The sequence below is a fragment of the Zosterops lateralis genome, assembly GCF_965231275.1.
Source record: "Zosterops lateralis genome assembly, chromosome: 3".
In the NCBI taxonomy this organism is placed as follows: Eukaryota; Metazoa; Chordata; class Aves; order Passeriformes; family Zosteropidae; genus Zosterops; species Zosterops lateralis.
In genome coordinates this window covers 40,269,984-40,288,064 of record NC_139764.1, presented here as the reverse complement: position 1 = coordinate 40,288,064, position 18,081 = coordinate 40,269,984, and the positions used below count along the sequence as shown (strand labels likewise).

General features: G+C 37.3%; 1 protein-coding gene across 2 annotated transcripts in view; it reads right to left on the bottom strand.

Annotated features, from left to right (window-relative positions):
- Positions 1–18,081, bottom strand: part of SMOC2 (SPARC related modular calcium binding 2) — a 137,747-nt gene that overhangs the window by 40,403 nt on the left and 79,263 nt on the right. For both annotated transcript variants that reach the window (XM_083858531.1, XM_083858532.1), the window contains exon 8: positions 3,017–3,203. In XM_083858531.1, the coding sequence (XP_083714657.1) occupies positions 3,017–3,203 (187 nt within the window). The remainder of the gene's footprint in view (positions 1–3,016; positions 3,204–18,081) is intronic.

Here is an 18,081-nt window from a genome sequence, read left to right as displayed (position 1 = left end):
AGGGAGGTGTGAGCCTGCTGCTGGGTGGGATAAGAGACCTTGTGACAGAGAGAAGGCAGAAGTATTCAATGGCTCCTCCTCCCCAGCCTTGACTTGTAAGACCAGTCTCCAGGAACCCCAGGTCCTTGAGAGCAGTAGTAAAGTCTAGAGCAAGGAACACTTATCCTGGGCCACGAAGGATCAAGTCAGGGATTATTTGAACAAACTGAACACATACAACTCCATGGGACCTGATGGGATGCACCCACAAGTGGTGAAGAAGCTGGCTGATTTGTGGGCCACTCTCTATTATATCTGAAAGGCTGTACTGACTGGGGAAGGTTCCTGGGAACTGGAAGAAAGAAAATGTCACTTGAAGAAGGGCAAAGAAGAGCCAAATAAGCCAGAGAGCCTGACCTCACTTTCTGAGAAGGTGACAAAGTAAATCCTCCTAGAAGCTATTCCAAAACATATGAAGAAGGAGGTGACTGCGAGTAGTAAGGATGGAATTATGAAGAGGAAATCATACTTGGCCAATGCTGTAGCTTCTATAGAAGCTTTTATGCTTCTATAAGCATAAAAGGTGACGTGGGCAGATATTATTTATCTTAATTTTAGCTATGTTTTTGACACTGTCTCTGATCACATTCTCATAGACAAACTGAGGAAGTATGTACAAGATAAATGAACAGCGAGTTGTGCTGAAAACTGGCTGAACAGCCAGTTTCAAATAGTTGGGATCAGCAAAAACATTTCAGCTGGTAGCCAGCTGCCAATGGAGTGCCCCAAAGCTTGTAGAGACAGTACTGTTTAACTTCTTCCCTAATGACCAGGACACTGGGACATGGAACGACTTTAGTAAGTTTGCAGATGACACAAAATTGGGAGCAAGTGTCTGATACACAAGACGGTTGTGCTGCCATTCAGAAGAACTTAAACAGGCTGCAGAAATGGGCTGGCAGGAATCTCATGAAGTTAAAAAAAAATAGAAAATGCAAAACTCTCGCCCCTAGCAAAGATTAACTCCCTGCACCAGGTCATATGGGGCCAACCAGCTGGAAAGCAACTTATGGAGATTTCTGATGGATGCTGAGTATAAGGCAGAAAAGAAGGCCAATAACCTCCAGGGCTGCATCAGAAAAAGCACTGCCATCAGGCCAAGGGAGGAGATCCTTGTCCTCTCATTCACAATGGCGGAATGAGACTTATCTGCAGTGTTGTGTTCAGCTCCCCAAACAACAGAGACACGGACATCCTGGAGTGGGTCTAGCAAAGGGCCATGAATATGATTAAGGGATTGGAGCATTTAATATAGTAAGGAAAGGGTGCTGGCAGTGTTCATCTTGGAGAAGACAAGGCTCAGGAAGGATCTTAATGTTGTCTCTAAGTATCCAAAGAGAGGAAAATAATGAAAGAGAAGTTATAATCTTCTTCCTGATGTCCAGTGGCAGGAAAAAAGACAATGGACACAAAATAAAATACTGAAAATTTCAATTTCAGAGGTAATATAAAACTTATTTTTAACTATGATGGTAATCAAACACTAAAACAGGCTGCTTAGAGAGGCTATGGATTCTAAATTGGACATAGTCCTGAGTAATCCACTCTATATGATCTTGCTTTGAGTAGGAGGATTAGATCAGAGAACCTCCAGAGGTCCCTACCAATCTCAGCTATTCTGTGACTCTGTAATAAAATAAAAAAAAGAAACAATACTACAACCACCCCTCTCCCCCCAAAAAAAAACCCAAACCAAAAACCCACAAGAAAAAATCCAAATCAAACTAAAAACAAGAAACAAAAAAGATCCCATCAAAACCCAAAACTCAACAAAAGCAAAACCACAACAGAAGCCCCACTGCTTGATGATCTGGACTCAAATTAGAGAATAGGAAATAAAATTATTTAAGCTAATAATTCAAAGAAGGATTAACAGTAAAAAGATGAAACAGTGAACAAACCTAGGGGTGGAGAACAGAGAAATAGCATAAAAGAGTGTCTGGAATCTCTAGAGGTCATCTTTAGATCCTTATACAATATGTACACCGATCCTACAATTTTAGGATCGAATTTAGACTATTATGTTTTGACCTCAACTTGCCAGAAACAGTTGATCAACAGAGACTTTAAGTGATAAAAGAATCCTTAAGGTTGGAACAGACCACAAAGATCATCAAGACCACTTCAGATGACACTGTAATTGGCATAGTCTAGACTATGGTATAAACAGCTAGCAATAAATCAGTACTAGAAGAATATGTGAAAAAATCCTCCCCAAGAATATACTATTTTACAGCAAGTGCCTTATAAGGCATGTTTCTTTTACAAACCTTATGCAAATGATAAAAAAGATTTTGCTTAAGTTATAAAAGAGTTATGATTGCATCAAGAAACCTATACTGCCTGCCAGCTCTGTATCAGCTTCTATAGCATTCCTACAAGGGCCAAACCTCAATAACCAACCTAAATAACATCCTTTGGAACCTGATATGTGCTTTGCCTACATCTGCACTATGTGGCTCACAACACTTTACCATGTATCCGGCTCAGCTGAGATGACTGAACTCCAACCTTCTATTAATAACATACTAGAATGATATTTCCTCTCTATGGGTTCCCAAGGAGTTGTTCCATCAAAGCCCATCATATTAAACAGTTGAGGAGGTTGCTGAAAAAATAACTAAGCATTTCTGAGGTTGGACATGGTTTCTGTCATAGACTATCCTTCTTGGCTCTTTTATATTCAGGATAAAGAGTGTGGGATTTCCTCCGGGATTATTCATTATATGCTCCAAACTTTGGATTCCCAGCACAAAATAGGAGTAAAGAAGAGGACTAGGATGGCAACTGCCTGTGCCATTGCAGTGAAAGAGTCCTTGGCCATCTGGCCTTAATTTTTGATGTCCCAAAATATTTCACTTTATAGTGGAAAAACCTTATATGACATAATTCCGCCAGCAACAGAAACCTACATGATAGTCGATGGACACTAGGGCATGTCCTTACTAGAGTTTTTGTGAGCTGTGTACTCCCTTACCTTGTTGATGTACCGGGGATGGGACGTCCCGTATCCACAAGAACACACCAGCAGTAGCCCGTGGAAGGATGGCACTGCACTGGTTTGTAGAGGCCGCCCTGAGCACACTCTGGAATGAACACATTGTCTTTCTGGGGCTGCTTTGCCTCCTCCAGGGCTGACTGAAGTTCCTGATCACATGACGATGCTTTTGGATGGAAAAGAAACAGTGTTGAAGAAGACAGATGGGAAGAGCCTACTCGATTTATCAAACAGATTTTATATCTGTTTTATGTATTTCTTGGATTGTATATAAGGATTTTCTTTGTGAAGGCTTGCTCCAGCTCAAATACCAGCTACATTGGTTTAGGCTATATATTGTTAGAAACTTTAGTTTCCTTTTCATGCAGCTGCCTCATTTTATAGTCCTAATAATATCCTGAATGCCCCCTTTCCTATACTTGATATAATCTCTGAATACACAAATACTTTGTGACCTTAAAAAAATCCTCATGCATTTCACAGTCCCTAAAGTACATACTCTTTTCATAGAGAATAGTAAAAATCCAACTGCTTAGGATTCCTTACGTGAATTATTCATCTAGATATTCATTTGGATGTTTATATTCTGCTCGTTCTTTTCAGTTTTGAAGCAACCTCTTAACACAGTGAGAATTCTTCCACGTTCTTTTCTGGTGATTCTGGTATTGGCAATGTATCATTTGCTCTGGAGAGCAAAGACCCAGAAGAAGAATACATTTTTATGTCATGCAGTCAGTATGTCTGAAATCTTTCAGAATGTGTGAAAAACTTTCATATCTATACATTCTCAGCCTTTACATGAAACTATGAGGCAAGGGGGAAAGGGCAGAAACCACAGGGCCTGAGAAGGCTTGTCAGTTTACACCAATCAGTAAAATAACACCTCTGCTGAAGATTTTTGGTCGCTAATAAACTCCATGTGTAACTTCAGTAAACAAGAAAGACTATGTATTCAAGTCATTATTTTTCCGTGGACTTTAAAATCAGTCACTTATAGTATGAAATTTAGATTGTTAAAAAATACATTTCTAAATAATTCCCAAACTATCCAATAGGAAAAAAATATTAAATATTTGAAAAGCAAGAATATTAAGCATGCTACAGATGTTCAAATTATTAAATGGAAAATTTCAAACTAGTAAGAGATGTATAAGAGATTCACTTTAGTTAAAGAAGAGTCATTTTAATGTTATAATAAAAATTTTAAAAAGCGGGTAATATTTGCTCTTCTTTCAAACGAGTTAAAGGATTTACTTTTCCGCTTTTAATAGTTCAGCGCACAACAAAGAGCAAGTTGAATCCTGACTGAATATTCTATTGCATTTTAATAAATTTCTACTCTAGGGTAATCTTGTTTTCTTCTATCCACAGAGTTCAGAAAATTATTTGCAAATTGTAGGCACTGAAAGAAATTCACTAATCACGTTGAGAATACTACTGCTCCTTGACAGATTTTTGCATATGTAAGTTCCCAAAATCAGTAAGACTTCTGTCGTAGGAGAAAAGGTGGCAGAAAGCTAAACACCTTCATACTTTAAATGGTGCACAATTCAATCTATACAATGGCCTGGTTTACAGCAACAGTGTGCTTTTTTCCAATCCATGCAAAATATGAAAAAAAAGAAAAAGATAATATCATTTGCTAGCTTGATAACACAAGGCACAGATGGAGGTCTTTAGCTGACTTTTTTCCTCTTTTGTTTCATATAGTATTTGAACAGGGTATCCAGATAAGCTGATGATTTTGCACATTTTTGTCTTGGTCTACCCACTGACATAAACAGTGACTGAATACCTCTCAAATTTCCATTGTTTAGATAATAATGTGTACTTAGAAAATCACTGTATTATATACAGAAACACTCTTTAAAAAAGGGAAATAGGATTTTTTGCATGTTGAAACCTTCACAGAAATAACTATGTTTGACAAAGTAAAAATCTGTCACCAACATCCTCCTAGAGTAGCCAAAATAAATCTTCCCCTCAGTGAATCTGGATTATGATGACTATCAAATAACAAGCTGTGACAACTCTAGAAAACTCCTCACTTAGCTTTGTTGTTAACTTTTTATGTTTTGTATACAATCAAGCAAAAAAGAGCACATGGGGTGAAGCGGCTGCCATGAGAGAGAGGAAATAATTACTCCTCTTTAGACTCCACTAAATTAATGTCTCTTTCATACTGATAAACCTAGGGACTGTGACATTAGTTACTGTGACCTTGTCTTGGTTTACATCCTTGTAACTAGCAACTTAATGTGGCAGATGTGCAGGTATTCTTATCTCCTCAACCCCAGCTTTGTATTTGTATTCTCCAGGCTTTGTTTAGAAAATACACTGATGTATAAAGGCCACATAATCAGGTCACTCAGATAAACAAAATATATCTGAGCAGAGAGGGTGTGATGGAAAATTCCCAGTGCAGAAGCACATACTAACTGTTTCAGCTGTGGGCATAAGCTACACTCCCTTATTTCTGTAAAGGTCTAGTTTTTACTGATTGAAACAACCTGTGAAGGACTGCACTGCTGGCTCATGGGCCAGTGCAGTTACCTCTCTTGAGGTGATTTAGGAGACAGTGTTAGACCCAGATAACTGGTCTTTACTGGTTTACTTGCTGAGACAAGATTTTCTACGAGCTGTTGCTCGAGCCAGAAATTTGTATCTTTTGCACTAGGTTGTGTTTCTGCTGGTCCTTTTGTTCCCTTATGTCAGGTTTTAAATCTCAGAGGTACAGAAAAGCAGAATTATGGGAAAGATGTCCTAGGAGGGCTGAAAACATGGCTTGTAACTTTAGAAGGGACAGTCAGAAGACTGCTTGAACTTAACATCACAAGTGAGACTGGAAACAGTGCAGACAGTAATCAAAGGAAGGTTTAAAGATTAAGAGGAAGGACTTTGCCCTTTTTGAAACTCTTAATTTCTTATCTTTTCCTTACAGATGGGAAATTTTAACAAGCAGAGGAACACTTATCACTGAGCTTAAATTAATTTTCAGATAAAATCTATAATATTTCTAACAAATTAGGAAAAAGAAAAGAATGTGATACTACATCTGTGAGTTCTCTGTGAGCCAAATGACTGAGTCTTATTACAAATCTGCTGAAGAGAGTTCATTAACTTCATTCAACAAAAGTGCAGATTAGCTTATCATTTTTCTCCCTTATACAATTGCTAATGAGCTTCAGGTCAGCTATCAGGCCTTTTGCCCAACAGAGTAATTTCTGAAGTCTAATGTTTTATACACTTTTGATATAACCATTTGTGTCACCATTACTACTTCTCTGTTTGTTTTCCCCACGAGAACATTGTTCCTACCTAAAGGAAAACTGGTATAAAGTGCTTATCTGTAATCCTGCCTGCTAGAACCAGAACATTAATCCTCTGGGTGATTTCCTGTCTGAGGGAGCCATTCATCCCCTTCCAGACTTTTCTTTCAATTTTCTTTCAACAAGAGGAGTAGTGGAAAGATGCAACTGTAGCCCTGTGATGCTAAGAGCTCTTATCACAAGAGCTACCATACCACTGAAAATAATTGCCTTTGTAATGTCAGAAGAGCCATGGTCAACCAATGTTCATTTCCCAGGAGAACCAGTGATAAATGTCATTAACTTAGAAAATCTCTGACAGTTTGTCCAAACAATCTGACAACAACTATGAACTGGAACCATAACAGATGGATGCCAGAAGTTCATAAAGTGAACAGTATGGAAAAGGATCTATGCCACAATAAAAGCAGGATAAATACCTTACTCATTAAAATGCATCAAACTTTCTATGGAATGTGTTACTACAATAACATTCCTTCTGGGAAGAGAAAAGCACTGATGCTCCAGTTTCTTCTTTTCAAAGAATGTGCTTACACTGTTGTTATTTTACTTAGTTCCTTCAATTTTACCTCGCCAGAAAAAAAGAGATATTTTCCAAGCACCTTAGTAAGAAACAAATAAATAAACATGGCTAAAAAAATCCTTTCTGCATAGCCTACCATGTTAGCCAGTGCTATAGCTTAGCTGGGGTAATTTATTTCAGGTAAATAAACCTTCCTGCATTTCCTATCCAAACTACATTTTCTTTTAGGCTTATAAATGGCTATTCCATTTCTTCCCTTTCCATTACTGGTTGCTAAATACATATTGCATGTTCTGCTTTAAGATGTCTGTACAGTCCATTACAAACAACCAGCTGAAATGCTGCATCTTCTGTCAATAAGAAATACATTTATTTAATGAAAAACTTGAGAAGGAGTTTCATGTTTTGTATAAAATCTTTGGTTGATTTTTTTGCTAGTCCTCCCTAAGAAAACAGTCTGGATTTCAATAAATCAATTTAATTTACAAGAATTTTTTAAAAGAAAATTAAAGTTAATTAAAAAAAATTAAATTATCTAAGTTAATTTTAAAGAAAAAAACCTCAGTGGTAATAGGATGTAAGACTGTAAATCTTTATTTATTAAAGACTCCATTTACTCATCTGTGATGGACTATCTAAAATGTTAATTAATGTTTACTAGGGAATGTCCTAGAGGAGAATAGCAGTGACTTTTCTGGAAAAGTCATCCTGAATAATCTAACTGTGTATTTTTCTATTGCACATCTAAAACACCAAGTGCTATATTACGTATGTTAGGATAATCATCTTGTTAGTATTGTAACAGACCTTTCAGAAACTCAAGCAGTTTTTCTGTTGTGTTCTTATCACAACTTCTCCCAACATGTGGAACTTCATGATTATAAGTAATTTGAGTTGGGTTTTTTTGCATAAATATAAATAGAGGTATTTATGCCTAAATTTCAGTGTGTTACACAGAAACAAGTTGCTAAATCTGCAGAAAATTAGAGGCATCTGTATGGTACTTTAACATTTCCTGCCACTATACAAACTTTTCCTTCGAATTTTGTTGACCCCACAATGTGTATATAACAAACAGAATTCACTCCAAGAAATTCTGTTTTCAGTTGGTTTCTTCTCCCTCCTTTTCTCATTATCATAACAGGCCATGAAAGGACAATTTAAACAGCCTGGTTTTCAGGGTAAATGGAGATTTATGAGAGCTTGAAGCTTAATGTCCCCTATAGAAAGCAGGTAACAAGAAACCTGTGAACAAAAATACTTCCAAAAGTGATAAGCAAGTTCTAGAGGGTGCAGTGAAACATCACAGGTAGTAATATTGCAGTTCTACCCTGTTTCTGGGAGGATATACAGACAGAATATAATCACGCTGAAATTGTAGTATACCTAAATTGTATGACAACTTCTGCTAATCAAAGTGTTATTTAAATCATCTGTCTGTCCTAGTTAATTAGACCTAATTTAAGTGCACTTCAAGTACTAATTTACAGAAGCTTTGTGCTAGTTTATTTCAATACACCATGATTAGGATGGCTAAATAGTCATCCTATTGATACTGATGAATCTCTCCAAGAAATTTCACATCTCATGAGAATAAGAATTTGATCCATTTCCTTAGGATGAACCCTCTTTGAACCAGTGAAGTTAATAGAGCCCAAGGAAACTGATCACAATATGGTTTTATATTTTTAACTAGTTTTCATAGTATTCGAGTTTCATTGAATGGAATTCCACTTACATTACAACAAATTGTATTTCCACATCTGACCAAAATGTTCACTTTAGAAAGGAAAGTGGGAAGTGGGACAATTTCTATTCAAGTTATGCACTTCCTGCAGAGGAGTTGAAATTGACTGAATGGCAAAATGGTCCACTACAGCAGTAGCTCCATCATTCAAACTCAGCAAACAGCAAACATGCCCCTTCAAGGTAAACTAACAGACTCTTTACCTGTGATTTCATCACCCAGAATCCATCAATTCCCGCTATAACCATAGCTAATACAAATGACAAAATTTCCTCAAATTATTTCATTCTAGTAAAGGAAAGATGTAATTCCATGGCTTTCTAGTTTTTTCAGGGTTTCCAGCTTTTGCCCAGACGTTCTCTAGCATGACAGATTCCTTCTCTGAAGAGGTAGACAAAGTGGTATAAGGCACTTTGAATGCCAACTTCCTATACTCTATGTACAGCCAGTAGTTTCCTTGTCCCTCATGGACATGGGTATCTCACACCAGAGTTTTTTAAGAAGATTGGTTTTTTTCAAACAAGGACAGCTGTTCTTACAAGAATTTGTCTGCCTGCCACCTCCTGACACTTTCAAATAACCTCGATTGTAACTGAAATCAAGTGGAGTACAATGCTAAAAAAAAATGCAAGAATTAATTTGTTCATGGTACTAGCTTCTTATAAAGGCTGTTCATGAACCTGGATCAAACAAAGAGAATTTAGGTGGGCCAGGTTTCCCCCAAGAAAAACCCATGGAAAAACACCTACTAAATTCAATGAACAATGCATCAGGTCTCAGCTGAATATATTCATGTGCATGTATGTTTCCAGTTAAGCCTAATATTTGTTCATGGACCAAGTATTGATTTTAAGGAATAGGTAACATTAATAAACACTCAACCTTAGACCAAATATCTAGATGGCAACCAAAACCTAGGACTAAATTACAGCATTAATACTCATCTGGCGCCACATGTTTTGATTTATGTTAGGTTCAGATGCACATCAGCATGAGGGTTCTCACAGCCTGGAGGAAGCTGGCAACTTTCCTGCCCATATTCTTTCTCATTTGTGAAAAAACTTGTGGGAACCAAATATTGCAGGCCCCTTGTGTGCATTTTCAGAGAGCTCTCAATATACAGCTGATCACTATTTTGCACTTTTGGAGCTTGGGCCGATGGTTATGGCTCAAAAAGCAAAAGCTCATTGGTTCAACACAGCTCTAATGATTAATTTATGTACTTTAGTCCATTGAACAAAGAAGGATAAATCATAGACAGATGCTCTGATTTATCTGTGTGGTTTCATATGCAAAGACACTGCAATGCACAAGGAAAATCATCTGATAATGCACGGACCCCACTGAAGATTCAAAATACAGAGACCACTAGCCCCTCTTTAACTTTGCCTGAAAAGAATATAATCATAAGCAATATAATCTACTGGTATACACCAAGATTTTCTCAACTTTTACCCTGAGTCTGAGTAGCCAAGTCAATATCAATATCAAATCAAGATTTCTGAAATACACGAATTCTGATTCTACCAACCGGCAAAATTTGGCGGGGGTGGGGGGGTGGTATAAGACAGAGGTCTGAAATGTAATGGGATGACTTGCTATTTAATCAAAACCCAAACTCACTTTTCTGCCAGATTTTTTTGTTTTTTAATTTCTGGTTTAGGGAAGTTTTTGCACATACCTCTACAATTTTTTATTTTCTAAAGATTTGAAATCCTGTAACCACTGAGAAAGACTGTAACCACAGTCACTGCAAAAGAAAAAGAACTGTTTTGCCTCAAAAAGCCTGCTATTTTAGCATTCTATTTGGTTGTTCCTTTGCCTGCTTGTTTATTTATTTTAGCCCAACTTCTTGCTTAAACAGATGAGAAACATTATGCAAGTATTCAAATTTATCCTCTATTATCTTTAGAATTGTAACTAATTTAAATTAATCAGCTATTAATTTGTGATCCTTTTTCTCTTCACTACCATTGAACAGATCAAACTACCTCTTTAAAAAAAATCTTATTTTCTATTTTGCCATTCTTACTCTGATTGAATGAAATAGCAGTGTGAGATCTGTCCCAACTTGAAAACTCACACAAAATCAGCCTACCTTTACAAACATGGCACAATCAGTTTCTAAAGGTTTAAATATTAACATTTACTTCTACAGTAGATAAATAAGAGAGAAACATGAAGTGAGTATACATTAGATTATAGAGATCTGAGTTATTTCAAAGATGCGTTTTGCATTAGAGCTAAACTTTTTGTACCAAACTTCTCAAATATTTTATTGTACCACCTGTGAAATGTGAGAGAGCAGTTAATCAAAAGCAGCATATTATTGTTAAATCTTTAACAGCAGTGTGTGAAAGTGATAAAAACCCTTTGCAAAGGGCCAGGCATGATCCAAGGACTACCTTCTATGCCCTACCTTCTTCAATGGATCTTTAAAAAGAACCTTTACACATATCAAAAATCATTTAAAGCCAAAAAGTGACATGGCATTAGGCTTCACATGGAGAGTGAAAAATCTGGTTTTCTGAGGAGATGAGATGTTTCATACTGCTTTTGCTCAATTAACAGAAAGAGCATGGATTATCATCTCCAGCTGTTCTTTCTAGGCTTTGTTAACCTGACTTCCTTAATATGAGAGAGGATAATGTGCAAATGACTGCCCCATCCTGCAAGGATACATCTGAAAGTAGTTATTTGCCAAACAGGATGAAATCAGGTTTTTTGACACAGGAGGAAATACTGGTATCTACTACTGCTATATATGGCTGCCTCATCCTGCCAGAGCAGAGCAGCCCCACTGAGTTCAAACTGCAAAACCAACCAAACAAAAAAGCCACCACCCAAAACTACAGCAAATGAAAATCACTGACTTTTCCCAAACACAGTGGCTGGCTGGCCAGCTCGCTATAGCAATCTGAAGGCTCATTCTTTAAACAAAATTGCGCAAAGCTATCATTCTTGCTTTATGAGTATATTGACCAGCAAATGCGAATCTCCTGCCAGTGGAAAAATCTCACATTTTTCGAGAGAGATTTGAAGTGAAAATAAAGCTGGTTCACTTTTTCCATAGAGCTGTGAAAATGAAACTCTTTGCCAGGTAAGCTGAGGGTACATATTTGTTTGAATAGCTCTACTAAAAATTAAAAAACAAAATAGGCAAACAAGGATGCCTAAATTCATACTTTGGCACTTAAATAACTCAACCAGCTTACATGAATGTTTATTCATCTAGCATTTTCCCTCCATGAAACAGAAGTTGTTTCTCTTCCCCATTTGGGAAACTGACATATTTCAACCAGTGCATGGATATGACTTTGGATACTTGACCTTAGGCACTCAAGTAATTTTCCTTTCAGAGACGTACAGTGGCATCTCTGGCTGCAGCCTGTGTCATGTTCCTACCACAGGGTCACACTGCTAATGCTGTTGGCAGTGTTTTCCAGCCTTATTACTTAACTCCTGCCTGAGGTGACTGCAGTCCACCTACATTTACTTTCCTAAGTATCAACTCATTTCCAACCACCTTACAGACTGAACCCTGACTACTGTCGCAGAAGCCAGCAGAAGTCAGGAGGATTTCTGTCTGTTTCATGAGAATGCGATCTGGGATACATAGTTTAAAAATGTGCTTTAATAGTTTAAATAAAGATATGTTAAAAAAAAAGAAAATAATGTTATTTTGAATTTTGGTAGCTCTCCTTTACATGTGTCAGAGTATCTTACAAAATGGTCAGTACTGCCTGTACCTTTGTCTAATTCGCAGCAGATTCAAGAGGCATTACAGAATGGTAAGAATTTGGCCCTCTGGCACTGAGCAAGAACACAGAAATTAACCAGGCTGCTGAAACAGAAATATTCAATTTTTTCTTCAGTGTTTCAGGCAGTTACTTTGACAGCCATAATGCAAAATTTATGCTACCATTGCCATCGCCTCCCAGATAAGCACCTGTAAAACCTACTTGGGTTAAACAATCACAAAATTAACAAATTGTAGTAATACTGAGAACATAATTACACCCTTAAAAGCCAGTCTATGACAGATGAATCAAAAATTGGCCACGTTTTTGTTGTTTTTTTGCTTCTTCATCTCGTCAAGGAGAAGGCAAGAAGCAGGTGGAAAATGAACATGCATATTATTGCTTCTGTCTCTAATTACAAGGACTGTGTTATGCAACGAAAAATCTTTTAAAAGAGCAACGAATTCTCTAAGGTGGTATCATCTGTTGATGATACTCCTCCCAAAACTCTTGTCCTCAGAATGAGATTTGACAACACAAACATGAAGCTTGGTCAAAAGGTAACTGCACTGCTTTAACCCTGCATAAAGCCCAAGGCTCATTCAAGGCTGTACAGGTCTTTGCCCCTCAGCACACTATATCCAAAGCACACTATTTATATAGCACGTAGGATGTCAGTATTCATAAGAGGAGAGCTCCAGGATTCAGACAGAAGACTGTTTACTGATTTTGGCAAAGTTTTGTGTGCAATAAAGAGGATGAGCCAAAGAAGAGTAAAAGCCAGTAAGAATATTCTAATACTAATTCTTTCGGCTCCAATGACTTTTAATATAGTTTTATGTTGCTCTTTCTTTTGTTTTCTTCTTTTGTCATATGGCTGTGGTTAAACAGCTCAGCTGTGCTTTGGTTTCAGGAGCAAAGACAAATCTTTGGCTTGGCTTTACCTTCAAACTTTGGAAAATACCAAGGGGAATCTGAATTAAAAATAAAAATTCCAATTCAACCCCACTTTCATCTCTGTTTTCAAAAAGAAATAGTTCTCTGCAGAATAGATAATGGTAAATATAATGAGAGAGTGAAACAATGCTATGCTTTTGAAGAATGGGAGACGTTCAATCATATTGAAAATTCCAGCCTAAAATTTCTACTCTTGTAAACTGGAACCATTCCATTGCACACAGTAGGGATCAGCAGCAGCAAAGTCAGTCCGAAGAATATTCAGAACAATTTTAAAGGCTTCTTAGATAATGCATAGAAACAAAGACTTTTGAACTAGTAAAATGAGAGTTTTAAAGTGTCTAAGGATCCTTAATCCTTTACAACCCATGATTACTTTATGTGCTCAGAAGATTATTATTTTAAGTGTTAAACATGCCACACAAACAACCTGTATAAATGATACAAGCTTGCAAAAATGCTTCCCAACAATCTACTGTGTGTGAGAGTAAAGAGCAGGTTTCTCAAAGTGTTATTTTTCAAGGTGTTTGCTTGGTATTTCCAGCCCTTTTAGACCTGTTCCCATCTTTTCTCCCCACAGAGACATGTACAACTACCTCAAGCCATATTTATTTTGAGGCCCTCTACAATTAAGGAAGAAAATCCAAAAGACTGGTTTTGGCAGTACTGTTCAAGCAAAACAGATTATAAATATTTAACTTTTACAATGAGCATCACAGGAAAGAGCAATGTTAGGATTCAGTCACCTAATAAGGAAACGTTTTTATTATCGCTTATGTGAAGACAGTTCTGTTATTGTTTCTACATATAATGCATTGTATGCTTTGTGTTTTTTAATTTGAGAAAATTAAATGTTGTTTAATGGCTTGACAATAATGCAAAAGGAAGCTCAGTGCATGATGCTCCCAGGAGGCTGTGAAGTTATTGCAATCAGAGCTGTTGCTAATTAAATCTGCCCATTGTTATGAAACATTTGGGGCCAAACCAATCAACCACTGGCATAATTAATGTAGTCCACAAGGGCCTTTAGTGGTACTTGTTTTCATCAATCATGAGGAGCAAACACAGACTAAAGAAGAGTGGAAAAGCCTGTGTATTTACAAACCTGCTTTTCTTGGGTCTCATTCAGGAATAACTACAGTACACTCCCATGGCAAGTACCCTTGAACACTAGTAATTTTGCCTCATACATGTAATCACATTTTCATAAAGATAACAAGCAGGAGAAGACACAGGCTCTCCCTTGCAAAGGGGCAAGGCTATCCTCTTTTGTTTGTGTTCTACATACATATTTTACAATGACATAATGATAGGTATAGTTTGCAGAACAAAGAGGGGGACTCTTTAAAGTTATCATTTAGTCGCAAGGAAAAAGATGTAAATGCAATGTCAAGATTTACATGACCGAAACACTGAGATCAACAAACAAAACAAAAGACATGAAGTCTACATGCAAAATTGAAAAAAGGGGTGCCTTTTCATTTAGAGAAATACCACTATTTCAACTAGTCAATACAACACCTTTTTCTTCACTTCCACCTGCTGTGCTGCATAACTCTGTAAAGCTCTGAATTGTATTCTGTAGTACTAGATGCTATCTCAACCACCTCTCTGATGAAACTTTTCCTCTGCTTGCATTGATCTGTCCAGACTGTGACAGTCCTGCCCAAAGCAGAGGCAGGGTTAGAGCCCTGGAGTTCTGGCTAGCTGCCCTGAATGTAAGCAATGAAACCACGCTGCCTCCCTCCACCAGCTGACGTCAAATGTTTTCACATACAATACTTTGTAGGCTGCTTAAGTCTCCACAATGACACCCTGAGGAAGTGATATCGGCACAAAATACAGACCAAAACTGAGCACTAGTCAGTCAGACAAACAGCATTAACATTATGACACTTGTATGAGTTTTATTTGAAAAACTCAAATGAACTTCTACAAAACAACTCACAGCTTTGACTAAGGTGATGTGTTCTTACTTAGGAAGCATTCTACCTTAGGATAAATTCTTATAAAGGAAGCATTCTTATTTAGAAAATTATACTTTTCTAAGCTGAAAATATACTTCACTAGCTTTAGTGTCAAACACCTAGTTGCTCCTACATTTTGCTATCCTTCACTATCCTGCAGTACGGATAACACAGCTGGACAAGGTATCTCTGAAACAGTCTCTGACATCCTACACAGATGGTAATGACACCTTTCCAAGTCTATTCAATCTAGGAATCCAGCTCTCTCTCCTATTCTTTGCAGTCACTGTTCCACTGAGTGCCCCTTAGAACTCTAACCTTGGTTTTGGAGTCACTGCATTTTCAGAATACAGCCTGTAAACTCATAGCAGGATCAACAGCCTTTATTCCTTGTTTATTCTCTCCTCATAAAGCCTCCAGTTTATTCCTCTGGCTGTCTTAGTTAAAAGGAGAAGATGAAAGAAAAGAGAGATGATAAATCAGTGTTACAAGAAATGTTCTGCAGTATTTGAAATTGTACAGTGATATCTAGGCAAAAATTGAGAAACAGACAGCGAAGACCAGCTACTGACAGGAGAGAAAGAAGACTGCAAAGAAAGGACTGGAAACAGAACAGGGAATTCTTTGTATGCAACCAACTTTGAAGATGAATAATATACTATAATAACATTGCAAGAATGCTCCAATAAAAGCAGGTATGAAATAAAAGATAAATTAAGCTTAAATATAGTATTCTGATTCACAAATTTTCTTAATCATATATGGGATAAAAAGACCTGAAGCAAGGCATTTTTCCTCAAGCCTTGCTGTGGACAGGGGGTGCTGTATATAGAAGCCACACAGGCTCATTTTGACTAGAGTATTGAAAAGGTAAGCGCACCGTGACATCCTTAAAACCATGGTTAGTTATATGACATATTCTCTGATGTGTGAAGGTATTTATGAATATTCAATTTTTCTGACTATAAATATGATTCAGAGTGCAGAACACATCATCTGGTGGCAATTAAGTTGTGCAAAAAGGTAATAAAGAGAAAATACTTTATTCAGCCTATCAGCTGCCAATACCAGTGGAGTAGAGGAATCCTTATGCTGACAGCACATTCATTAAAGTCGAGGAATTCCAGCTATGCAACAACAGCAGGATTGGGGTGGGTTGTGCTACTATCACTGATTCAGCAGACTAATATACTACATACCAGCTACTTTAAGAAATGAGTGTGCACTGTGTTTCCAAGAGAAGTGATAATACCGTCATCAGTCCTGTACCATTAATGTCCCCATTAACAGAAAAATTAAAAGAAAATTAAAAGAAACCCTCCAGGCCTGATTCCCCTCTCTCCTCATAGGTCTTCCAGTGGCATTAGCCTTGTAACCGCAGCAGAGTCACTCCTATTTACACTGCTCTGAGTAAAATGAGGCTTCATGCCTGCTGAAACTAAGTCATCTCCTCCTACAGTAATTTGCTATTACAATATTGGACTGTTTAGCTAAAGGAATGAGCTACAGGATGTGTGACTACATTACAAGTCACTGTTTTATACTGAAGATGTTGGTAGGGAAACAGGGAGAAGTGACCTTTCAAACCACTGACATTTATACTGATATTTTTGGCTTTGTTGCTTTTCTGTTGTGTCAATTCATAGGAACCTAAAATCATGTCCTAAACATGATCTTAGATTGCTTTTAAAATCTGATTAGAAGCTGCATGAACAATAAAACTGCAAGACCCTTCAGCTATGAGACTTATACAGCCAAAGAGGAGAGCAATGAGGTTAGCAATTTTCTCATTACCTTCTGGCAGTTTGAGATTATGACTTCAGCTACATAATGGGAGTTTTAGGAAAGTCACAGAGGTAATGAGACCAGAAGTTACTTCAGTTTCTCCTCCCCAAACCAGTTAGGCAAGTAAACAAACAGAAAGTGCCCCTACCTCCTTGCCAGCCAGAATACCTGGGCACAGGGATGTTCTGAAAGAGTGGACATTGTGGACACCAGGACAATGTGGTCATGAGCCTCTGCAACTAATCACACCTCTGGTTAAAAGTCTCCATTGCATCAGAGGATGTGGATGAATTCACTAAGCAACAGGTAAACATAACCATCAGAATCAGTCTTTGTCAATCCTTTCATGTTTTGGAATTTACTTTAATACAGATGTGAAAATTTGGCTTAATGACTGAGGGAGGCACTCAACCCTTCCTATGATTTGAACTTGAACAGACCTTGCAATTCTGAACTATTTTCTTTCTTACAAAAACTTTACCTCAGATTTTGGAAGCTCTTGAAGAGTTAATTTGATTTCATACTCCTCTGCTTCCAGACCAAATATCAATGAGTTTGTTGCCCTGATCTAACTGGGTGTACCAGTCCCAGAAAAACTCCATCTAATCATTCCTTCAAAGAGAGGAAGTTCTTTCATTTGATGAGGTGTTTTTTTTTTTACTCACTGAAGAACAAAACTGGTAAGTTTAAATATCACTAAGATCTCACTGGAAAACAATGGCACAAGGTAACTCACTGTTTAAGGGCAAGAATATAAATTTTTCATAGCTTGTTATGACTGTAAAACGGTTAAAAATTTTTATTTTGACTGTCTGCTGGAAAACCAAGATTTGAATGAAAAGATGTTTTTCATTGAAAGTGTTCCTTTTTGATAAAAAGAACAAAATAAACCCCCTCAACAAGTTGTTTGTGCTGAACTTCACAGTGAACCAACTATCCAAGGTTCTTGAAGTGTCTGAGTTTATAAAACTGGGAGACCATTATGTTCTACATATA